The 27,260-nt window shown below is 36.9% G+C and overlaps 1 protein-coding gene across 9 annotated transcripts in view; it reads left to right on the top strand.

Annotated features, from left to right (window-relative positions):
- The window catches only part of ptprk (protein tyrosine phosphatase receptor type K), a 213,173-nt gene that overhangs the window by 118,374 nt on the left and 67,539 nt on the right, over positions 1 to 27,260 (top strand). For all 9 annotated transcript variants that reach the window (XM_062033962.1, XM_062033969.1, XM_062033961.1 and 6 more), the window contains exons 10-12: positions 11,520 to 11,632; positions 13,038 to 13,218; positions 24,449 to 24,631. In XM_062033962.1, coding sequence (XP_061889946.1) covers positions 11,520 to 11,632; positions 13,038 to 13,218; positions 24,449 to 24,631 — 477 coding nt within the window. The remainder of the gene's footprint in view (positions 1 to 11,519; positions 11,633 to 13,037; positions 13,219 to 24,448; positions 24,632 to 27,260) is intronic.

Here is a 27,260-nt window from a genome sequence, read left to right as displayed (position 1 = left end):
CTATTTTAGAGTGGCACTTTCCATAATTTTCAGCAGAATGCATTGCAAAATGATTAACCCCCCTCTTACTTTCAGGTGAGATCCACCCTGGAATAACGCCACACGAATCCCTTCCCTACTGTACTTGCCAATGTCTTTTCTTTCTCTTCGACAATCACGGAATTATCCCTGTTTTGTGTCATAATTAACCCATACAGTTGATCTGGGTTAGTTTTTGCCTCATCTTGCACTTAAAGCCTGAGTGAAGAACGCACTGCCGACCTGATAAGTCAGAGAGAGAAAGAGATGATACAGTATTATCCGCTCACAGATGCTACATGTTGTTTAAGCGCACTGCATGTACAGTAGTCCTGGATAGTACCGCTCCTTAATGCTTCAGTCACACGCAGGATTCTCACAGGAATGAGGTAGAAATGCAACATTACCCACCGTAGAGTCGGGAAGGGATTCATATGGCCCCATTTCCGGAGAGGAAGGTGGGGGGTGAATTATTTGGCAATGCAGTCTGCTGAAAATGCAACTGGCGCTGTAGTCAAAGTTGGAATAGCCACAAAACACATTTTAAGATATTCAACACTCTACTGCCGTCTGGCACCTGAAGTGGATAGTGCAACCCCCCCTATTCGTCACGTTTCATGTGTCAGCTAAACTGCGACGAATGAGGCCATATGAATCCCCTTCCTACTGTATGACTTTTTCTTATGAGTGGGCTTTTTGGATCCCCAAGACCTTTTAGCGTCTTTTTTTTTTGCATTGCTCAAATTACAATAATTTAATCAAATATTGATCTGTTTAAGAGTTCAATTACTTCACCTCAAATATTCCACTTTGAAATATTTTTTTTGCGAAAATATTGCATATTTTGTGGAGGGTTTTTGCCATAGAATACTTTTTTTGCCAAAAAAAAGAATAAAACATTTAAAAAAAAACACTTTATATCAACGGATAGATCTGAAGGTGGTCTAAAAAAATGTATTGTTGAAAGTTAAAAAACAAAATAATATTTACATATAAGAACATATATATCTTACTTTTGAAACTTTTATGACGGGTCCCCGGTACCTTTAACATTCATCAACCTTGAGGGGAGCCGTAATGGTTAAGGAAATTTTTTTTACGTATTGTGTTGTTTTTAAAATGGAATCATTTAAATATTCAACACGCTGTCGGCTAAATTCGTCACGTTTCATGGGTCAGGTAAACCGCGACCAATGGGGCCATATAAACCCTCCTACTCTACAGGACTTATTTTTAACATTTATTAGTGGGCCTTTTTGGATCCTGTTGTTTTTTTTTAAACTTCATTGCTAAAATAACAACGAATCAAAATTAATGTTATCAATTGTTGTCCTATTTAAAAGTCCAATTACTTCAACTCAAATATTCCTTTTTCAAATTTTGTGGGGGGGGGTATTGCATATTTTCGGGTTTTTTCCCCACATTTAAACATATTTTTCTTTGACAAAAAAGGTATAAAACATTAAAAATAACACTTTATATCAACAGATAAATTTAATGGTGGTCTAGAGCAGGGGTCACCAACCTTTTTCAAACCAAGGGCTACTTCTTGGGTACTGATTAATGCGAAGGGCTACCAGTTAGATACACACTTAAATAAATTGCCAGAAGTAGCCAATTTGCTCAATTTACCTTTAACTCTGTTATTATTAATAATTAATTATATTTATCTTTGTGGAAACACTGATCATCTTAATGATTTCTCACAATAAATATATATAGAAACAGATAAATATCAATATGCAACACTTTATTTTTATATTTTCTCTAAGTGCACATTTTTCAAATTGAACATTTTCAAATGATCACTTCTAAGACAGTCTTGTGAAATCACAATATCCCATTTTAACTAGCTAGCCACTAACATTTTTTAACAAATCATGAATTACTTTGCACCATGTTTGTACAAATAATAACTCATGTAAAATACAAAAGTAAACTCTCAAATTTTTAAATCATGTCACACTTTGAACTGGACACCAAATCTGTTATCTGTTTCTTTGTCAGTTAGTGGGAAGCCTGGCATTGCATGCTGTTAACTAGTGTGTTGTACTCTGGTGTGTAACTTGACACTGCAACTCTGAGTGAGTCTTGCAGATGTGCATCAGTGAGGCGTGTTCTGTGTTTGTTCTTGATGAAGTTCATGTCAGAAAAGGCTGATTCACAAAGATAAGATTTTTCCTCATTGTTTGCGGAACCTTCTTAATCTTTTGGACATATTTTCACAGCAATCTGGCCTTAAGCTTAATTATGATAAATGTAAAATGTTAAGGATCGGAAATCTAAAGGGAACGTCCTTTCGAATGGAATGCAAAGTGCCTGTTTTGTGGACAGATGGACCAGTTAACATACTTGGTGTTGTTGTCCCAGAAAATCTGGAAGATCTAGGCTCAGTAAATTATGATAATCGACTAAGAAAGCTGGACAAAATTATGCAATTATGGAAAGGGAAATCCCTAACCTTGTATGGTAAAATGTCTATTGCCAACTCGTTAATTATTCCTCAATTTATTTATTAGTTTTTGTCATTACCAGCTCCATCACAAAACTTTTTTAAGATTTATGAGCGGAGGGTCTTCGATTTTGTCTGGAACGGCAAACCAGAAAAGATTAAAAGAAAGGTTTTGTACAAAGAGTATGAATATGGGGGCCTGAAACTTCTCAACCTTGAAGCTATGTGTCTGTCTTTAAAAGCATCAATTGTTCCAAAGATGTATTTAAACATTGAGTGGTACACAAATGTCCTGTTGGACAAAAAACATGTACTGTATCAAAAGAAATTGTATCCTTTTTTACAAGTGATCCCCTCCCAGAGAGTCTGCTGGGAAACATGGCGGGGTTCATAAAGGAAACAATCCACTCATAGTGGTGTTTTCAATTTTATGTGCCAGAAAAAAGAGACGATATTTTACAGCAGTTAATATGGATGAATTCTAATATTGTAATAGATGGAAAGCCTTTCTTTTGGAAATATATGTTTGAAAGAGGAATCATTTTTGTCAATGATATTATCAATGAGAATGGTAAAATTATGAAGTATGATGAATTTAGAGCTATGTATTGTGATGCTTGCTCAAGCTTTTCATTTTATCAACTAACTGGAGTAATTGGGAAAAGATGGAAACAAATAATTAATTATGGAACTACTAAATTATTAGTTTGTAAACCTCTAATAAGAAATGCTAGTTGGCAAAAAGGAACTAAAATAAATAGAAAAATATATAATTTTTATTTAATAAAGAAATCTTTGAAGGCTGCCTCATACAACACAAATGGAAAATGGGAGGACTTTTTTGACTGCCCGTTGCCATGGGATGCCATATTCAAACTAATCTATAAAACCACTATCGATGTGCAAAATCGTTATTTTCAAATTAAAATTATTTATAACTTCTTACCCACAGGGAAAATGTTAAAATTATGGAATATGACAGAGTCAGATGATTGCCGATTTTGTTGTCAGGAGCCTGAATCCACCCTGCATTTGTTTTGGTATTGTCATATTGTGTCTTTGTTTTGGGTGGAAGTTGAAAAAATGTGTTTAAGGATTGGTGTGTTTATGAAGCTTAATGTGGTTTCTGTTATTTTAGGAGAGTTCATTGACAATCATGATTTAGTCAATTTAATTATAGTACTCTGTAAAATGTTTATTTTTAAGGCCAAAAACAGATATTCACTTAGTATTACTTTCTTTAAAACATTTATTCAGTATTTTCTCATTTTAGAAAGTTACATGGTTGAAAACGATAATGATGCCAAAAAACATTTAAAAAAAGATGAGAAGTCCTCAAAGGCTTATTTTGAAAGTATAATTATGTTTATAGATTATATGATATCTGTTGTTGTGTTCCCTAATTTGAGTGACCTGGACATAATCTGGACTGTACATAAATGCTTATTTTGAAAATGTAATTTTGTTTATAAATTATATGAAATCTGTTGTGTTCCCTAATTTTTTTCTGTGTACATGAATTAAGGTGTGTGTTGCTGAGTCCGACTTGGACATTATCTGGACTGGGCCTGGTTTAAAAAACCCTTTAAACAAATCTAATTTCATTGACAACCTGGTCTGTTGAAGATAAGGCCCTTTTTTAAAAAATAAAATAAAATAAGATAAATAAATAAAAAAACATTTTCTTGGAAAAAAAAAGAAAGTAAAACAATATAAAAATAATTACATAAAAAATAGTAATTAATGAAAATGTTAGTGGACCAGCAGCCTATACAATCATGTGTGCTTCAGGGACTGTGTCCCTTGCAGATGTGTTGTCTATGTTGTGGGAACCAGAATATTGGTAGCAGAAAGAAATAACCCCTTTTGTGTGAGTGGGTGTGGATGAGTGTGCATGGGGGAGGTTGTTTGGGTTGATGCACTGATTGAAAGTGTATCTTGTGTTTTTTCTATGTAGGTTTAATTTAAAAATAATAATAAAATAAAATAAAAATAAATTAATTTTTTTTTTTTTTTTTTTTTTTTTTTAGAACAGGCCCGCGGGCGACTCATCTGGTCCTTACGGGCGACCTGGTGCCCGCGGGCACCACGTTGGTGACCCCTGGTCTAGAGATTTAAGTGTTGTGTTGAATCTTTTAAAACTTTTATAACGGAGACCATTTCGGTTCCCCAGTATATTTAACATAGTGAAATGAAGTGAATTACATTTATATAGTGCTTTTTCTCAAGTGACTCAGAGCGCTTTACATTGTGAAACCCAATACCTAAGTTACATTTAAACCAGTGTGGGTGGCACTGGGAGCAGGTGGGTAAAGTGTCTTGCCCAAGGACACAACGGCAGTGACTAGGATGGCGGAAGCGGGGATCGAACCTGCAACCCTCAAGTTGCTGGCACGGCTGCTCTACCAACCAAGCTATACCGCCCAGATCAACCTTGAGGGGATCCATAAGGGTTCAACAAAAACAAATCTACATATTGTGTTGGTTTTAAAATGGAAACATTTGATATTCAACCCTCTACTGCCGTATGCCGGTTAAAGTGGCTAGTGCAACCCCCCCCCCCCCCCAATTTATCACGTTTCATGTGTCAGGTAAACCGTAACAAATGGGGCCATATGAATCCCCTTCCCACTCTATTACATTATGCCAGTGTTTTACTTATTTTCATTTCCATGTGACCCTAAAAAGGGACTCGCACTCAATTAATAATAGAAAAGACGATGACAACAACAAATCCGTCTCACCACAACACTATTGATGATTTTCTAGGTTTTTAGGTCAACTGTACAAATGTCAAAAAAACAAGAAAGCCTACTTTCAGCACTGTTTTCTCCGGAGTCCCATGATGACCCACTTACATGCGTTTTATTTTGATGTTGATTATTTATGTTTAAGATATTCCCCATGTTTATAAGGAACAAACAATTCAGATAAACACACACGCTGCCAGAAGACGAACGGGCGCTTAGTTTTTATTTATTTTCCAATCATCATGTTGCTTTTATTTGACGCCGTCGCTAGCTGACACGTTGTTGACGTCACCGCTTTTTCTGAAGCCGTTTCAACATTCATTATCGGGATTCAAGCCTGCGCACTGTCAAGCTACAGTGTTTCATGTGTTGCCGAAAAAGACACGTTTCTCCCTGACAAGCCGCGCACTCAAAGGCACTGCAATGCAAACAAACATGGAGACGGAAAAAGCGATGGCAGTGCACAATGTTATTAAAAGTAGTGCTGCTACAATAAACCCACGTGCACACAATTAAAGATACGACTTTATCATGATAAGGCTGCAGAACATCACATTTTTCCTTGCTTATAATGAAAGTAAAGACATTGGGGGAGACAGATGGAATCTATTTGATTTACAGAGGACGAAATGCATGTGTGTCTGCGGGTCTTTATTACAGGAAATATTTCTGTGGGTTTGTCTTTTTATCGTATGTTGAATGGATTTCATATTAGCCATGAACCAACACATCCATTCAATGAGAGTAATAATTGTATAAAATGATAAATACCTCTCCGAAACGTTGCATGATTTTGGAATTGTTACATCACATTAGATCAGTACTCGTTCAGCACAACTTGTTACATTTTTATTTTTTTTTGTAGGTTAGTGTTTTATACATTGTGCTTCTGAGTTAATATTGCTGAACCATTTGATTTCTTAGTTAAAAAAAAAAAGGTTTTACTGTACTTTCCGGACTATAGAGCACACTGGGATATAAGCCACACCCACAAAATTTTAAAAGGAATTTTTTTTCCATATATTAGCCAGACTGGACTATTAGCCGCATATATATAAGTTGTGAAATGAGTTATTTACACAAAAAGATTTTGTAAATATTTAATTAGATGCCTTATTTGTTACAAAACGATGTCTGTAACACGGCAGTAAAAGGGCTGATCAAACAAAACAGAAGTCATCGTCATGGACCCACTACCTGCGGAAGCTAGCTCTCCAATCAGCTAAACAGACTAAATAACACCAAGGTGATGTTTTGATAAATTTATTGAGGAATTTGTGAAACTGAAACAATACAAAAAGAATGTCATTGTGAGTTAATAATACTAATACAGACACTCTTAAACGTCTTAGCATAGTAGCTAATGCTAACAACGCTAGCATTGTTACATTACGATAGCACGTACAAATATGCATGAAAACACTCCTACAGACATCACACATGGGACGGTTTAAAAAGTAAGAATTGTTTTAGTTAAACTGAAACTTAAAAACGTTGCTTGGAGTGATAATTGAAAAATCTTTTACGGTTCAGGGCCTCAAAACAGGAAGTACATTGTCAACCCGCAAATACCTGCTGTGAGCAAACTCGTCCAAAATATACAATAACTCACCATTTCAGTCCTTTGCTTGGGTTTAATGCAAACTATTGAACACAAAACATTATGGGCATTAGCGGGAAAAAAATCCATATATTAGCCGCTCCGTTTTATAGGCCGCAGGGTTCAAAATCTAGGAAAAAAGTACCGGCTTATAGTCCGGAATTTACAGTCGTTTAAATAGGGATTTGATTTATTTTTGAATTTCTGGAAAATTTATGCACTTTACATATGTTCTGTTACAGACAAACAATGTTAGTTATTCATCGTTATTAGTTGATCTGTATTTTTTTAATTTTAGTTTTTTTAATGCTAATAATTGTTCATTGTATTGTTTAATAACAAAAAAGAAGAGAGAAAAAAAGAATAATGAAAATAAAATACAAATATAGTGATGTGCTTCAAACATATATACAGTTAGTTTCATATTCTCACATGCCCGAAAAGGAGTAGGAAAAAGCACATCTTATTTTTAACCTACCCCTTCTCCGTCTAGAACTAATTTTCAACATAATTGTTCACTTCTTTTTTCAGTCTTTAACACAACAACAAAGAAATGATACAATGCAGATGTGTACTTTCAACAATTTCTATAGACAAATTATACTATTTATAGTTTAGTTTTTTTTCTTCTTCCTGTGGGGGGACGTAACAGAAAATAGTTGAGAAGCCCGGTATTGGATGATGCAGGTGTGCCTAATGAAAAGGCAGCAGAGTGTAAGTTTTTATAGTTTACCGCCATATATTTAACAGGGTGATCAAATCCGCAACTGTTGTAGGCATTTTTTCATAGCCGCGCCCCAACAAAGGTCTCGCGGCGTCTTCTGCTTAAGGTGGAAAAGAGATCTCGTTTGAAGAGATGCGGCTTCAAAAAGTTGCTTTAATGTTACGATCATTATAATTCAATGCAGCTACACACGCAAAAGGAGCTAATACATAAAACATCTACAAGCTGACATCTGAAATTTACTTTATAAATAAAATGCAGCGTGGTTTTATTCAGTGTGTATTAAGAGTATATGGTGTATTTGCCTGCAATTAGGCGTTCACACTTGAGATGGAAGGTCCCTTGTCAATTTTGATGTATGGCTACTGTACGAGGGATATTCACATTCATCTCCGTTCACAAGCAAATATTTGGTACATTTATATTACCTCCATATAGGGTTGGAAAGTTAATCGAGTTTTGATTTCGATTATGGCTTCTCACGATTATGAAAATATAATAATTGGGGGAAAAAAACGATTAATGGGCAGTGCAACGTGCATGCAAATTTCGGAGTTTGTGATGAGGTGAGGAGCGAATGAGTGGAAAAAAAGAGCACGTCTACTAGAAGTTTGGGATGTTACCATGGTTGACACAGTGCGACTATGCCTAATCAATAATGAATAAACTCAGTTAAAAAAAGTGAGGCAAATGTTTTCCGCGTTTACTTTTCCGCAGACTGAGTCACATAATCGGCCGAAAAACTAAATCCGCTGTTAAACGCGGAATATCAGGGAAATTGACATACATTTAAGTGAAATGTTGTCAATAAGGAGAATGAAAATTTGGTTTGGAAAAATAATATCCGCAACCGCCCTGTCCTGAACTAAACAATGTGGAGACGGTTACTTGAAACGACGACTAACTTGGAAGCTGGCATCAAGGTTTGGAATTGGGGGTTAAATCACCAAAATGATTCCCGAGCGCGGCCAGCGCTGCTGCTCACTGCTCCCCTCACCTCCCAGGGGGTGAACATGGGGATGGGTCAAATGCAGAGGATAATTTCACCACACCTAGTGTGTGTGTGACTATTAGTTGGGACTTTAACTTTAAAGCTAGCAAGAACAATCCATGCAGCCACAACACATCATCTGCTTGTGAACGACATCATGGATTGTAACATTAACGTACAACAGCAGTCGCAACTTGAGAGGCGCCTTTTTTTTTTTTTTACAGCCTCAAATTGTCTCCTTTCCCGTCAAGCTGAGAACAACAGCACAGCACAGCACAGCACACTTCCTCCCTTCACAATAATAGCGTGGTGTGCCACATTCGGTCTGACTGCGCTAACAAAATAAAGGTTTGGAAAAAGTACCTGACACAATCATATTTTACTTAAAGCCCTTACTGATACATTTACAGATGTATTTTGCATTGACTTATAATACTGGTCAAAATTGTTTAAAGAAGTATTGCACCAATAAATATGAAGATTTTTACATTTAATCAACATACATTTTATTAAATTGTTTTGGATACAAAAGCACACTTTAAGTGTAAAAGGTAAAAAAAGGAAGTAAAAACAAATAAAACAGAAAATCTAAATGTTATTGTTTTTAAATTGCTACATTTTATATCATTTTATTGTTATTACTATTATTTTACTTGTTGTGGTTTATTCATTACTAATTTATATCCTTTTTTTTCCAACTACCGGTACCATATATTTAAAGTTGAGTTTTGGTGGTAGAATATTGATTCTTTCAAGTCAATGATTAATCGTGATTACAATATGAATCAAAACAATCGTAAGTATTATTTTTGCCATAAGCGTCCAGCCCTACCTCTTTATCAATTGGCCATCCTGATCACGATGCATCACAATTCAAATGAGCCATGTCAACATTTTGAATTACAGTGCAACTTTAATTTAGGAACTTAATTAGTTCGTAAATAGAAAAGTTTGCAAATCGAAGAAATGTTTTCCATAAGAAAACAATGTAAACATTGGGTTCCTGCCTTGACAAAAGTCCATCTTTTACTAAAGGTTTGTACACTTTGATACAATATAAAGTACATAAAGTATTGTATATCAAACATAATGTAACAAAACGTTCTACTGAATAACAAAGTCAAAACAACTCGCTGATCTGTCCTCATTTAACAGCCGCCCTGCCGACATGCACACAGACTGTCACTAGCCCTGTAGTGCAGTGGTTCTCAAATGGGGGTACGCGTACCCCTGGGGTTACTTGAAGGTATGCCAAGGGGTACGTGAGATTTTTTAAAAATATTTTAAAAATAGCAACAATTCAAAAATCCTTTATACATATATTTATTGAATAATATTTCAACAAAATATGAATGTAAGTTCATAAACTGAACATCAAATCAAGTAGGCTATTCCATTAATTACAATGCAACAATGCAATATTCAGTGTTGACAGCTAGATTTTTGGTGGACATGTTCCATAAATATTGATGTTAAGATTTCTTTTTTTGTGAAGAAATGTTTAGAATTAAGTTCATCAATCCAGATGGATCTATGTTACAATCCCCAAAGAGGGCACTTTAAGTTGATTACTTCTGTGTGTAGACATTTTTATTTATAATTGAATCACTTGTTTAAAAAGTTTTTAGTTATTTTTATATCTTTTTTTCCAAATAGTTCAAGAAAGACCACTACAAATGAGCAATATTTTGCACTGTTATACAATTTAATAAATCATAAACTGATGACATAGTGCTGTATTTTACTTCTTTATCTCTTTTTTTCAACCAAAAATGCTTTGCTCTGATTAGGGGGTACTTGAATTAAAAAAATGTTCACAGGTGGTACATCACTGAAAAAAGGTTGAGAACCACTGCTGTAGTGCATGCACTCAGTTTGATACCACAAAACTTCTTAACTTGTTACAATAATTAGGAAAAAACAAAATCTACTTTACCTTATTGGTTAATCTCTGCATGCATCGCTTGTCCATTTCTGGTCTTTGGACTTGTATTGAGTTAGCAACACTAGACAAATGTAAAAAGGTTAAGAAGCACTGAAAAAGGCACACAAAGTAGCACAGTAGCTCACGGCAGCACTGTGCTCTGCAAACTGAATGAGCACCGGAGATCACCACAATCTCTGTGCTGACGGGCACAAAATGGCTGCACTGCGAGACACACAATGGGCGGATGAAACGTTCGTATGTTTCTTTTACCAAAGCATATTTATCCGGCCTGTGGTTTGCAAATTGAAAAATTCATACCAAAATCGAAGTAGTTTAAAGGTAAGTTGGGCTTCCAGTGGCACATTTTTGCAAATCGCGTTACTTTTTTCGGCTGTTTCTCCATGTCCCCCGTGTCTACCATGGTTTATGGGTAGGGAAAAACATTTGGCAACTGGAAAAAGTAGTATTTTTTGTGGGGGTGAGTTTTATTTTTCCATCTCAGGCACCATTGTGTTCCAGTTGTAACTCCACCTTCCATATATGACTTTATGTTGTAATGGGTTTACATGGAAAACTGACTCTGCTGGTTGAAACCAAATAATGCACTCTCGGTTTTCTTCAAAATATGATGAATCATCCACCCGTTTCACGCAATCGATTTATTCTGACTGATTGATTAAGCACATTTTTTGGTTCTCGTTTCTCGGGCGATTTTCTTCAAGTTCAGGTCCTTTACCAGAGCCTTGGAGTTTCAGGGATCTGTGCAGGATCTTAGTGGTTTCCAATATGGCGCTCTTCTGTGTCAGATGTCGTTCCTGGTTTCAGCTGTAGGCTTCCACATAGCCCCAATCACTACTGGCACTACTCTCGTTCGGAGGAGTTAATGTTAGCGGAGAGTCGTTCTCTCTGCATACCTTTGAATATTTGACTTTATATCACTGCGACAACAGTATATATCTCTAGACTGTCATATTGTTTTTGTTGGTACATTGTTTCAGTGTTGTATCGTTCCCAAGTGGGTCTTCTTTTGTTGATCTTGTTCTTTTTCTCTCCTCAGAGCCTCCACACCCGATAGCCCCGCCCCAGCTGCTCGGCGTCGGACCTACCTACCTGCTGATTCAGCTCAATGCCAACTCCATCTTTGGAGACGGTCCTATTATACTTAAAGAGGTGTGTACCGTCTTTTATTATTTTATATTTTTAAATGCATGAACCACCAGAATCATGTAGTGCGGTTGTAACCAATAAAGCAGAGATCGACCGATTATCAGCGCTGATATTAGACATATATTGGTATTTTTCATTGGTATTTGCTTTTTTTATTTTTTTATTTTATTTTTACATCAGCACATACACTATATGTTAGGGCTGTGAATCTTTGAGCACCACACAATTCGATTCAGAATCGATTCTCGATTCAAAATCAATACTTGTTTTAATAACGTTGGGTGCCAGTTCTATGATTAACTACATTCCTCCATAAAATAAACAGCTCTGATACATTTTGATATTACTTAAAATAAAACTGGTTTTGTTTAATAAAATTTTATCCAAACATTTGATAAAGTGGCTGGACAGGAGAGATTACTTTTTTTTCTTCTTTTTTTTCTTTTCTTTTTAATCGAATAAGAATCGCAAAATATTTGAAAATAGATTTTTCTTGACACCCCGACCATATACACAAATACTACTACTAATTAGTATATACAATTATAATTAGTGAAGCAGATAGTAATAATCTCTGCTCGAGCATAAGCCTTTTTGACCTTTTTTTTCACAACGGCGCTCACGCTTTTACAGTATGTCTCTTCTGCCTACCTATCAAAACATCCCATTTTTTGCCGGTAAATTCAGTTTTTGTCCTTCTTTTCTGGCGTCTTCCCGGCTCTGTTTTGTTTGTTTTCACTTGGAGTGTGCACTCGTTGAAGAGCGCGGTGGGTTTCGTGTTCCGTGATTCAATCAAATAACGACAGTACAAAGATGGATGGACATAAAGACGACAGAAAAGATAACAAATAGAGGAGACTTATTAGATAAGTAAAGAAGAGCAGGCAGCAGGTCAGACCTGCTCATACTTTCTCTAACATCCAGGAAAAACTTATTTTAGCCAGCTTGATGTCTCAACTATAAGCTACGTGAAGGAGCCCAGAAGTGTTTTTATTTATATATTCTTGATATTTCGGGGTTCCTTACAAGGAAATCTTACAATGTATTAAATCCATAAACTGCTACAAAACAATTTTCCCCAGGTGATTTTTTATATTTGGAAATACAAATGTTGATGTTCCTCTTAGACACACGTAATAAAGATGTTTGTGATATCCCATGATGTTTTTTGCTGCTAAATTAACCAAAACATGTCACTAGTGGTCGGACTTTTCCTAAAAATAATCTAAAAAAACCACCTTAAAGCCTTGTCCAGCTGTCTACTGATGTATAATATTCATGTTTAAATAACCTTTACTGCACAGGAATATCGGTTATTAGCTTCCTTGACTACTAATAATCGGTATCTGTATCGGCCCTGAAAAAAACATATCGGTGGATCAATGTATGTGTAATGTATTTCCTATAGGTGGAGTACCGCATGACATCAGGCAGTTGGACGGAGACCCATGCTGTCAACTCACCCAACTATAAGTTATGGCACCTGGACCCAGATACCGAGTACGAGATCAGGGTCTTACTAACCCGACCAGGCGAGGGAGGGACCGGAAAGGCTGGACCGCCACTCATTACGCGGACCAAATGTGCAGGTAGGAAACAATACATAGTCAAAACTCAGTGTCCCTTCATCCCTCTCCTCGCCTTCATTCTCTGTGTGGATCAATAGACAGAGGGCAGAAACTCTGTCTGACATTTGTTGGAAGAAACGTGTGAAATAAAAACACAGCTGGCCTGAGGGAGTGGGACAGGGCGAGGGGGACTCCAAAGAAAAGCAATGAGAAACGGAGCGAGGCGGCAATGATGGGAGATGATGAAAACACACAAGAGTGAAGGAGCGCAGAGAATGGACGCGGCGAGAGGCGGTATGATGAAACTTGCGAGGGAAAATGAAAAAGAGATGAAAATTCATAACTGCGGGGCCTGACTGATGTCTGCCAGAACGGGCGCGTGCGTGTGTGTTATTGCCTGTGTTTATTGAAAGTGAGGGACTTATTCCACGCGGCTTGTGTATTGAACGCTTTCCTTCCTGACAGGGTGGAAATTAATCTTCTCGTCACTCGCAGTTTTGTGCAAACGATAGCAACTCATAGTGGTCCACGCGACATGTCGATATCAGCCCATCACAGCACATTGAAGTAATGAAGTCTCAATGAACCTCTTTGGCCGCTAAGCAGAAGTGCAGCTCAACATCTCATTTTTTGTGGTAGTTCATAGAACATTCAGCTTTATGATCTGCAGATGGATAATAGCCAGAATTGAGTAACTTTGACCCTGGTCTAAACTCTGCGTTGCTGCAACGAGACCCCTGAGAACTCGGTGCTATTGCACCAGCCTGTCACTTCCCCTTTCCACTTACTTTAAATGTTCCCATAAAAAAAAAAAAAAAAGGAATAGTTTTAAATCGTTTAAATAGTTTTACATTTTTGACGCAATCAACACTTAGGGGTCATACTTTGATTTGTTTTCTACATGTCAAGGAAGCGATTGACACGTAGAGGAGAGTAATGGTGGTTCTTTGGTCAAAATGTTGCAAAGATTGTGTTTTACAGATGGTCTTCAAGCCGCTTTCTGACCGTCTATTCAGGATGTGCCGTTTTGTGGGCGGTTTTATTTACGTGCCTCCACTTCGACTGGTCTTCTCCACGTCATCTTTGTTGTAGTTTTTTGCGCTTCCATAGCGAGTTTACGGACAGGTTTAAGTTACTGTGTATTGGAAATGGCAACAGCGGAGAGGGTGCATGCAATGTCGGACAACATGGGTAAATTTGACCATACAGGAAATGGAGATAACAGCTGACGTCACCAATGGGAGAAATGTCACAAATTGGTCATTCTAAATGGCTTGTTTCCCTGAAGTATAAAGGAAGGCAAAATAAAAAATAAATAAATAAATAAATAAATAAATCTCTGTAATGCCTCCATTATTTAATTTAAACATTTTCGGGACATGTGCAGATCCCAAATACACAAAAACAGGTATAAGAAAAGTTGGTTTTGCATCATAGGTCCCCTTTTAAAAGTAACCTATTATTCTTAACAGTGATACAATTAAAACATTGTTCCTTCGATTATTGCGGGAGGTACATTCCAGATCCCCCCGTTGTGTTGGAAAACATTTATATACCTTTGTGTAAATTGCAATAGTGCTGTGCAGAAAGCACATTCTGACCTGTGTGACCTTGTCCACATTGTGACTGTGAAAGTATCTCTTCTGCCTTTTTATTGCTCATTTAACAGTGCACCATTGTTCCCAGTGTGTGCACTTTCCACTGAGTTGCAGCATATGCTTCCCTCCCATCCCTCCCCCCCTCCAAACTGAGCATACTCCCTCCCTCCCCACCTTGTAGCCAGTGTATAAAGAATAACACATCTCTCTTCCTGGTGCACACTCCTTACATATTTGCAATGAAAGGGAAATCTAAGAAAGACAATTTTGTTTGACTACTTTATTAGAACAATTTCCAACACATTGTGGTTTGTGAATCTCCCCAAAGTAGGGGCGCTAAAAGTATTTAGATATAATACAAATATTGTAACTATTTTACATCTAAATAAACCCCCACACACTGTTATAAACCTTTCGCTGCTTTCTACACTCGTATGTAATTCTAACTCGGAGTGCTGCAAAAACTTGATTCACATCTGAATCACAATTTTTATTCTCTGATCAATTGAAATATTTTAGTTAAAATAATGTTGAGAATCAATTTTTAAAATACATTTTTTAGGTCATCTCAGCACTTGTACTTAAACTGTATTGAAAATTTTTTTTTTTTTTTAAACCAAACAATATATTTTGAGTATTTGTTTGAATTGAGAATCATGGTCGAATTGAAATTAAATCTGCAGCTATTTGCAATTATTTTTGTAAAATAATAATCTATCGAGTCATCGGATCAAACACTTTTATAGCCTCAATGTGTATTTTAGGGAAAACTGTCGAAAAAAATATTTTTTGCTTACCCTTTAGCTTCATTCTTTTTTGCATAAATACTTGAACTTAAACTCAACATGTGTGCGTCAATAAAAATCTCAAAACAAAATCTCTGCTTTTCACGGCATGTGCGCTTTTATTTTGCAGCCATGCGGATATGTCCACATATTTCAAGGTTCCGGACGTCCAGATTTAATTATTTTCAATTGCAATAAAAATATTTAAAAAATACTTTATTATCAAAACCAATTCATATTAACACACACAAAAGTAGCGAAAATTGGTACCGTTCAGTATACCGTATTTTTCGGACTATAAATCACAGTTTTTTTCATAGATTGGCCTGGGGTGCGACTTATACTCAGAAGCGACTTATGTGTGAAATTATTAACACATTACCGTAAAATATCAAATAATATTTAGCTCATTCACGTAAGAGACTAGACGTATAAGATTTCATGGGATTTAGCGATTAGGAGTGACAGATTGTTTGGTAAACATATAACATGTTCTATATGTTATAGTTATTTGAATGACTCTTACCATAATATGTTATGTTAACATACCAGACACGTTCTCAGTTGGTTATTTATGCGTCATATAACGTACACTTATTCTGCCTGTTGTTCACTATTCTTTATTTATTTTAAATTGCCTTTTCAAATGTCAAATCAAATAAATTTCCCCAAAAAATGCGACTTATACTCCAGTGCGACTTATATATGTTTTTTTCCTTCTTTATTATGCATTTTCAGTCGGTGCGACTTATACTCCGAAAAATACGGTAAATTCCCAGGTACCAAGAATCGTACGTATGGATTCAAATGTCTACTTTTGGCCCAGTAGGAAGTGTACTGGTGTCTTTGGCTTTCCCTATCAGAACTTGAACACATGAAATTTAGCGGCACATTATGTTAATTGCCTGCGTTCTGGTTTCAATATTTAATACCACCCTGCCATTTCTCATGCACACTCAGACACTTAAACACACCTGTGTGTAGTCGGCTGCGTGCTTCCTGATACACATAGAACCACAGAAATGTTATTTAAATGGTAATGATGCGTTTGCTTTGTTCTGTTTGGTTAAGTTTGTCTGATCCCACCACCTGTAGTTTACGGAATATTTAACACAATCTTCAAGGGAAGGTATGCAAAACACTCGCACAACATGGAAATAAAGGCAGTGCATGCGACCACATGATCAATAGTAATGGTTTTAATAGCGCGGAGCCGTTCCAATTCTTCATGTTCCATCTCTGCTCCTTTCTCCTCAGCTTTTTACCCCACTGTTCTCTATTAATCCTCCGTGCTGATTTATTGCTCTTGTCTGAAAAATGAAAAATAATCTGAGAAGATGTGTGTGTGTGTGTGATGAAGTAGCTTTTAATCCATATCCTGACCCTCCAAAAACTTCACGGTCTGTTTGTCACGCACTTTCAAACACACACAGGCATGAACATAAACTCCCGCTTGGAGGTATTGACACACACACACACACACACGCACTCACGCATGCGCGCAAAGTTTTGAGGAGTTGCAGTATTTCTGCTATTGCTGCACAAGCTCAGCATCACATGGATTAATGGGAAAATGGAAGCACACAAGTCTCATATCTGCCCTTGTGAGCTCATATATAGGAAGCAGACAATATTCACTACTTGTGTTTCTCTATATCTAAAAATACTCACACAATGGCAGTGGGGTGCCAAACGTTCTCCACTCAGGGCCGCTCGCTGAAAAATCACGAAATGTTTCCATTTTAAAACCAACACAATAAATAGATTTTTTGTTTTAACCCTTAGGACTCCCCCTGATGTTTGGTGAATGTTGTAGGTTCCTGTGACCCGAAATGGTCTCCGTCATAAAAGTTTTAAAAGTCCTATAAAAATATTCAGTTTTTACTTTCAACGCTTATATCTCTAGACTGGGGGGGTCGGCAACCCGCGGCTTTAGAGCTGTATGCGGCTATTTAACGGCACCCTAGCGGCTCCCTGGAGCTTTTTAAAAAATGTATGAAAATGGAAAAAGTTGTTTTAATATAGTTTCTGTAGGAGGGCAAACATGACACAAACTTTATGAATTGTTAGAAATCCCACAGTTTATATGCTTCACTGATGAGAGTATTTGGCGAGCGCCGTTTTGTTGTACTAATTTCGGCGGTCCTTGAACTCACCATAGTTTGTATACATGTGCAACTTTCCCTGATGCGGCCACAGAAAGACGTGTTTTATGCCAATCCTTTGTCTCATTTTGACTACTAAACTTTTTGTGCTGTGCATGAATGCACAAATGTGACCTTTGTTGATGTTATTGACTGCAAGCTAATTGATGCTAACCTGCTATTTAGGCTAGCTGTACAAACGTATTGCATCATTATGCCTGGTTTGTAGGTACATTGGAACTCATTTAATTTCCTTTACTTACATCCTCTGTGTATTTGATTTATATTTGCATCTTATGACACATTATCTGTATGTAATATTGGCTGCACCTCCGATGTTGTTTGTGTGCCTTGTTGTTCCAGACCACAGCAAACGTTACCCAGCTTGCAAAGATTGTAACAAATCTATTAGAAGAAAACAGCCTGCTGTTTCCTTTAACTTGGACACACACATCTATACCTTTTTGCCATTTTAAGCCAGTAATTTCCAGGTGTTATCTCACACTCTGAGAAGCCTCCATTTTACTAATGTTTTTTTTCAATGTTGTAGAATAATTATTACATTTCAACATCATGTGTTGCCTTCATTATACAACTTATAAAAGGCTTTGAATTTTTGGCGGTTCCAGACCTTTTCTTTATTTTTTATTTTTTGGTCCAATATGTCTGTCAACATTTTGGGTTGCCGACCCTTGGTCGAGACCAATTTCAGATCCATCCTGTGATATAAAGTTTTTGTTTTTTTTGTGCCTTTTTTGTCCAAGAAAACCCTGTCTTATAGCAAAAAAAAAACACAAAATACGCAATATTTTCCCCTAAAAAATGTCAAAGTAAAATATTTGAGGTAAACTAATTGGACTCTTAAATAGGTCAATAATTTATTAATTTAGTATTCGAGCAATGACCGTTTCTTGAAAAAAAATAAAAATCACGCAGAAAGATCGCGAGAATCCAAAAAGGGCCCATTCATAAGTGTTAAAATGATGTCATATATAACTTCTTTTTACGTTCAATGCATGACTCTCTAGATCAACTTTCAGATTATAAGTGTTTTATAATTTTTATGTTTTATGCTTTTTTTGTCAAAGAAAATGTAATGTTTATGGCAGCACCCCCAAATATGCAATATAGCCCCCCCCAAAAAATTTAAAGTGGAATATTTGAGCTGAAGTAATTGGACTCTTAAATAGGTCAATAATCGATAACATTGATTTTGATTCTTTATTATTTTTTGAGCGATGACCGTTTAAAAAAAAATAAAAATCATGCTAAAAGGTCCCGAGAATCTAAAAACGGCCCACTCATAAGCGTTAAAAAATAAGTCATATACTGTAGGAAGAGGATTCATATGGCCCCATTAATCGCGGTTTACCTGAGACATGAAACGTAAATGGTAAATGGGTTATACTTGTATAGCGTTTTTCTACCTTCAGGGTACTCAAAGCGCTTTGAAACTATTTCCACATTCACCCATTCACACACAGATGGCGGGAGCTGCCATGCAAGGCGCTAACCACGACCCATCAGGAGCAAGGGTGAAGTGTCTTGCTCAAGGACACAACGGACCTGACTAGGTTGGTAGAAGCTGGGGATCGAACCAGCAACCCCCTGGTTGCTGGCACGGCCACTTTTCCAAATGCGCCATGCCGACTCCCGTGACAAATTGAGGGTGTTTGCACTATCCACTTTAGCCGCCACATGGCAGTAGAGTGTTGAATATCTTAAGATGTGTTTTGTGGAAATTCCAACTTTGATGCCCGCGTCAGTTGCTATGTAAAGTGGCGCTTTCCATCATTTTTAGCAAACTGCATTGCAAGATGATTAACCCTCTTCCTCTCATGCGAGATCCTTCCAGGAATGGAGCCAAATTCCTTCCCTACTGTATACATTTTATTTTTTACTTTTAATGCTAGAATCTTTAGGTTTTTATTATTTTTCTGATCTATGCTCTTTTTGTCAAATAAAACCTTTGTTTTGATACGGCAAACCCACAAAATATGCAATATTTTCTCAAGAAAAAAATATTTCGAAGTGGACTATTATATTTAATTGGAGCCTTTAGTAGGTCAATATTAACATTGATTTTGATTTATTAATATTTTTGAGAAATTACAGTTTTGTGCTATTAGAGTCAAAATTTCACTTTTTTCACTTCGTTTGCACTTTGATTTTTTTTAAATTATGTTTTCAGAATGTGCCGGGGTTACTAAAAAAATAGCTGCAGGCCGCAGAAGGGGCCCGGGCCACACTTTGGACAGCCCTGGTTTAAGTGGTAGGCGACAGAGGATACGTGGGCTATTACAAACTGTCCTGGATTTGGCCTTTTCATCAGAAAACACCTCAACAAAGTGGTGTTTTAGTTAATTGTGAGCGTTTCTTTTACTGAAATGGTATTTTGGTCTCAGTCATTACTCTTAGTCCTAAACTCCTGAAGGCGGGACCTAATTACGGATAATATAATTAACCCCATGAAGCGCAGTCGTGCATCTTTGATGTGAAGAAGTGAAGACCTAAGACGGAATGAAAGACCGACGTTTCATTTGTCTTCCCTCCTCCTGACAGTGAAAGGATTACTAAAAAGTAATTGAAGAGATTAACTTGGGTTTGGCCGCATCTCATTTTTTTATTTTCTCTTCAGTGTTCCTATGGCTGCGTACATCTTGGCTTCTCTCTATGGAGATACTTTTCCGCCCTCCGCGTTGTTTAGTTTCATTCCACCGCTTTTGTTTAATACCAACCTCTGGGCTGGGCTGATATGACGCCTCCTGTGCTGGGCGTTATTGTTGCTGTTTATTGGTATTGTTGTTGTTGTTCAAAGCGCCAAGCGCCGAGAACAAAGCCTTTTAGTTCCAACATGAATCCAGCCGCTTGTCTCTGAAGCGGAGGAGGGGAAAAGGACAAGGCTGCCTCTGTGGTTTTACCATTGGACCAGGTCCCGCTTGGCTTTGGCCTCGTTCCAGACTGGTTGTCGTCCCTCTGCGTTCCTCCTCCCGTTGTTTTTCTGTCATTTTTCCCTTTTCTCTCATCTTTTAACTCTTTTATCTTTTCTTTACTCCCTCAGTTTGATTTTCTCGCTCCTTTTAAAATAAGACTTTTGCCTTTTAGAGGTCTATGTTTCCTTTTAAAATAAGACTTTTGCCTTTTAGAGGTCTATGTTTTGAGTCGGGGGTCTTTGTTTGACAAACATTGAGTCACCCCAAAGGTTTTGTTGAATTTTCAAATAAAATTAAAACAATTTTTAATGGGGAAAGGGAAGCAAGAAAAATAAGCAGAAATGAAAGGAAGATGTTGCAATATAAAGCGGTCATATTATGAATGAATGATATTTATATCTCAGCTGCATTCGGACGGAAGGCGGGGTACACCCTGGACACGTCGCCACCCCGAGACTCCGAAAAGAACAAGCGTTAGAAAATGGATTGATGGATGGATATTTATACAGCATTTTTTTACAGTTGTTTCAAAGCGCTTTACACTGACAAACCCATGGTGGTGGTAAGCTACGTTTGGACCAGTGTGGGTGAAGTGCCTTGCCCAAGGACACAACGGCTAGGGCCGGCGTGGCGCGGTTGGGAGAGTGGCCGTGCCAGCAACCTGAGGGTTCCTGGTTCCTGGTTCGATCCCCAGCTTAACGTCCGTTGTGTCCTTGAGCAAGAAACTTCACTCTGATAGGTTGTGGTTAGCGCCTTGCATGGCAGCTCCCACCATCAGTGTGTGAATGTGTGTGTCAATGGGTAAATGTGGAAATAGTGTCAAAGAGCTTTGAGTACCTTGAGGGTAGAAAAGCGCTATACAAGTATAACCCATTTACAATTGACCATTTATATAGCACTTTTTCACAGTTGTCTCCAAACGCTTTACATTGACAAACCCATTGTTGGTGGTAAGCTACGTTTGGACCAGTGTGGGTGAAGTGTCTTGCCCAAGGACACAACAGCAGGATGCTGGAATCGAACTAGGGGACCCTCAAGTTACTGGACGGCCGTTTTTATTCCGCTGAGACATTGTGATTTTTAAAGGGCTCCTATGAGGATTTGAATCTACATTTAAAACACGTCCTTGTGGTCCAGATAATATAACAAGTATTTATTATGCCTTGTTGTAAATTGTGTGTACATTTTGCTCTACACTCACGTTTATGACCCGTTTAAGTTCGTCTACAAGACGTTTGGTTATGGAGGCGGTCCCAGTTTGCAAATGACCCCTTCTTAAAGTATCATCATTTATCTTTTGAGAATGTACACTGTTTCAATATAAATCTATAAGTGGTCTCCGCTGTTATTTTTTCCAGACATGGTCCAAAATGAACTTCATTAAAATTAGGCTGACATTGAACGGTTGTTCTGTGAAGTTGGGATGGATCCCTAAAATGAGAGACTGATCTGAAATGTACCCCGATTGATAAGTAGATAATTGATAAGCCTTTTTGTATGCTTTTGTGTATTGCTGCACCATGTTGGGGACACTCAGGATTTTAAGTTGTCTGTGGCTTCATGTCAATATTTGCCCGAACTTTTTTTTTCTTTTCTCATTTGTAATTTTTATTTTATTTTATATATACTTTTTGTGGGTTACTTGTTTGGGGCAGAAAAAAAGAACATTTGACAAGTGTTTAATTGTATTTCTGGACTGTATATGTCAGAAATCCAATAAACATTAAAAAAAAAGAACTTCATTAACATTATGTAGATTCTCCCGGTCACAACAAAAAGACGAAATTCATCATTAGGTCCCTTCTACTTGCCTTGGTGCTGTCTTGCCGTCTCCATTTATTTTTCTTTCTTCGTGTCTCTATTAGTAAGGTATTTAACCACTGGTCTAAATTGTTGTGTGAAAATTCTACACCAAAAAGGATCTATTTACTATTATTATTATTATACCGCCGCAAAATTTGGCGCGCATCACAACCCATAGTTTTCATCCAATCGGAACCATTCAAGTATGAAAACGTTCGGCTCGACCGGGAATCATGAACTCCCCCAAAAATGTTTAAAAAAATATCCCAGATTACCCTGGTTTTAATGGTCATTTTTCCCATTGAAAATGAATGGGCCATGTTTCGAACTTGCACAATTTCCACTTTTCTCAACCGATTGGAACCGGTCCACCACTCCACCACTCACCTCACCTTGGACAAACTACCATTTTCCAAGTTCAAAAAAATTCTGGGAATTCCCGGGTTTCCAAAGCCCTATTTTCACCTCTCCCTGGAAAGTTTTTACAGTTTCCACATTTTTCAACCGTTTTTGACCATTCCACCTTCAAAACATTCTTCCTAATTGGGACAACTTATCTTTTCGCACAAATTCCCGGTTTTGAAGAAATTCCATGAATTCCGAAATACCCACTTATATTCAAACTGTTACTCCGTCAACATTTTCAACCGTTTGGGTTCATTCATATCATCTCGGACAATTGTTATATTACCTATATTTTCACAAATTCCCGTTTTGCCCGAAATCCCCAAATTTCTAGAAAATTCCCATTCAGATGAATGGACATATTCATAGTTATAAAATGCCCAAAATTCTCTAAATTTTGCGCCATTTTTTTTTACCCAATTCCGACATTTCAACCATCTACCCACACTCCTCCTCATATACAGTATGACGAATGCAAAACATGTTGCCCCTTTCCCAAAATTCCCAGTTTTCCCAGAATTTCCGGTAATTTTCTCCCCATTGACGATGAATGGGAAATATACAATTGACTCTATATAATATTATTATATATATAGATATACAATTCTGCCACATTTCTCAACCGATTTGAACCGTTCCAACATCCACACACTCCACTCACCCTGGACATTCCAGCATTTTAGTTCCGCTCATCCGTATCGGCGGCTCGCGCTCATAAGGCATTTGCACGCAATTCCTTACGGAATTGCAAATCTTAGTTCCTATTGCGACACACACATACACACTGTTTGCATGTACACATTAGATTTACAATAATGCTCTGTCGAGACAAAGCCGTAAACAACCGTGACCCTCATCTTAGGTCAACCTGAGATTCCCCTAAACCCGGTACACATTTTGTGCACGTGTCACCAGATGACACCACCGTGGGCATAACGGAAAACACACATTTATGGGTAATAATAGTGTGTCTACAAGGTGTCGTGCATGTGCGCCAAGCGATGGACAGATAATAGCATGTCAACCCAATTGCTAAGTGTGTGTCCTTGTGCGGTCTCCTCTATAAGGGAAAAAGTAGAGGGAGTTTTGTTTCTGGGGGAATATAAAACAGCAAATTGGTTAAAGCGACAATAATTATTTTTGACTTAGTGCATTTTATGTTACAAAGTAGCATCTGAAATTGCAGAAGTATGCAATTACGTTAATTCCAGGAACTGCTGTGGCGGCCCGACTATAAATCGTGTTTTAACCATTGCTCCCCGTGTTGGCGGGGGACTGCTGAGTTAGTAGGGCCTCTTAAATAACAGGGAGGTCTGATGCGCTGCTAAGAGAATGGCAGCTCCCTTCAGGTCGATGGCTAACACCGCCTTTAATGGAAAAGCACATGTCGCTAAACATAATTCACTCAAGGCTGCTCGCTAAATAGTTCGAATCCCTGTTTGTGAGGTCCGATTGATCCAGTTACTTAAGCAGAAAGGAGTTCTTTATTTGTCACATACGTTATTTACCACTTGTAGTAAAAATGTATTAGCGCTGACAATGTCAATACAATTCTGCCTACCTTTTTTGTTCCTCTCCGGTAGAACCCATGCGAACTCCGAAGAGGCTGAAGATCGCCGAGACCAGGTCCCGCCTGATAGCGGTGGACTGGGAATCGCTGGGTTACAACATCACCCGCTGTCACACCTTCAACGTCACCATTTGTTATCATTACATGATGGCAAACAACCGCAGCAAGGCCGACTGCCTGGACATGGACCCGAAAGGTAGCTGTTAACGACCTGCACTTCCACTCAGATCTCAATGTGTACAGAGCATACAGGAAGTATTTGCAGCGCTTCACTTTTTCCACATTTTATGTTGCGGCCTTATTTAAAAATGGAATAAATACATTTCCTCCTCAAAATTCTACACAGAATACCCTATAATGACAATATAAAACTGTTTTTTGGTAAATACACACAATACCCCATAATGACAATGTAAAACAGTTTGTTTGTTTTTTTTAAATGTTTGCAAATTTGTGAAGAATCGCTTCACTTTTTTTCCACATTTTATTATGTTACAGCCTTATTCCAAAATGGTATACATTCATTTTTGTCCTCAAAATTCTACACACAATACCTCATAATGACAATTTAAAACTATTTTTTTTTTTAGAAATGTTTGCAAACTTGTTAAAAATTGCTTCCCTTTTTCCACATTGTGTTATGTTACAGCCTAATTCCAAAATGGAATAAATTAATTTTTGTCCTCAAAATTCTACACACAATACCCCATAATGACAATGTAAAAATGTTTTTTTTATAAATGTTTGCAAATTTGTTAAACATTGCTTCACTTTTTCCACATTGTGTTATGTTAGAGCCTTATTCCAAAATTAAATGCATTCATTTGTGTCCTCAACATTCCACACACAATACCCCATAATGACAATATAAAACTTTTTTTTTTTTTTTTTTTAATTTTAGCAAATTTGTTCAAAATCGCTTCACATTTTTCACATTATGTTTGGTTAGAGCCTTATTCAAAAATGCAATACATGTATTTTTGTCCTCAAAATTCTACGCACAATACCCCATAATGACAATATAAAACGTTTTTGTTTTTTTTTGCAAATTTATTAAAAATAAAAAACTTGAGAAATTACAAACTTAGTATATAGACCCTTTGCTCAATAATTTGTTGATGCACCTTTGGCAGCAATTACAGCCTCGCGTCTTTTTGAACACAATGACAAGCTCGGCACACCTATCTTTGGGTAGTGTTGCCCATTCCTCTTTGCAGCACCTCTCAAGCTCTATCAGGTTGGATGTAAGGCGTTGGTGCACTGCCATTTTCAAATCTTTCCCGAGATGTTCAATTGGATTGAATTCTGGGCTCTGGCTGAACCATGCAAGGACATTTACAGAGTTGTCCTGAAGAAATACTTTCTTTTTCCTAGGGGGGGCTTAACCGAAAATAATTGAGGAGCACTGCCATAGGAGGATACAGGAAGCTATGCTAACGGTTAAACTACAGCTCTTCAATGTAAACACTGGTGGTTGGATCGATACAAATATCGACAGTAATGATACCGAGTATAGTATCAGTATATGGTCGATACAACAGTGATTAGATCCATAACGTTTATGATCACTAAATAGCTTTTTGTCATTTTTGCTATTGTTAACAAATTCAGGAAATAGGTTCTCTGGACACAGGAGGGCTTTAAGGACAACAATACAATGATTTAATTTCGAGCCAATAGTAGATTTTGCCAATGTTTAGTTATTTTGCACTTTTGACTTTATTTTGTTTGAAATATTATATGTAATAAAAAAGGAGAAAGGAAAGAATTTGAATATTTGGTGTTAGGGGTGTCCAAAAAAAATGTATTTTCAAATTAATTGCGATTCTTGTTTGTAACGATTCTTTATCATTTAAAAAAAAAAATAAAAAAAAATAAATGTTATATATATATATATATATATATATATATATATATATATATATATATATATATATATATATATATATATATATATATATATATATATATATATATATATATATATATATATATATATATATATATATATATATATATATATATTCAATCAGACGTATCCAGCCACTCAGGCAAGTCATATAGTTGATGTAGATCATATCTGCGGTCAGGATTTACTTTAGAAAAGGAAGGGTTGAATACTTCTCTTGTTGCCTCATTTGTATTTGACTTTACTAAATGTTTGGGGAGACTTTTTTATAAATAAAGCCAGTTTTTTTAAAACTAAGACATTTATCAGAGCTGTTTTTCTATTTTATGGAGGAACATAGTTAATCATAGAACTGGCACCCAATTTTAATAAAAATGTATTGACTTTTAATCGAGAATCTGTTCTGAATCGAACCGTTATCCCAAGAATCGAATCGAATCTTGTGGTGCCCAAAGATTCACAGCCCTATTTGATTAGACATTTGTAGTACCGACATCAGCATCTGTATGGCCAGTACTGCCTGTGTAACTACTTATTTAATATTACATCAATTCGGTAGCCAAATTTGTACAGTAGTATCGGCCAAAATGTAAGTATAGTCGTCAAACAACAGAATAATAAGCACTAATTACATTTTAACAGAAGTGTAGATAGAATCATGTCACAATGGAAAGTAACCAGATATTAGCTAACAATAAATTAACAAGCAGATCATATTTTTGAGAAAATACTACCGGAAATGATATTCCAGCAGGCACAAGACTTTATTGATACAAGGTTGATTTTATGTAAATGTACTTTAAAAACTGACTTTGAAACAACATTGCAGAATAGTTGTATTTGTAAATTGAGACAATGTTGATGTCCAAAGATGGATCCACGTTGTTGGTTGGGAAATGACCAAATTTCAATGGTC

The sequence above is a fragment of the Entelurus aequoreus genome, linkage group LG23, assembly GCF_033978785.1.
Source record: "Entelurus aequoreus isolate RoL-2023_Sb linkage group LG23, RoL_Eaeq_v1.1, whole genome shotgun sequence".
NCBI lineage: Eukaryota > Metazoa > Chordata > Actinopteri > Syngnathiformes > Syngnathidae > Entelurus > Entelurus aequoreus.
Note: the sequence above shows the minus strand (reverse complement) of the source record. Positions and strands in the feature narration are given on the sequence as shown.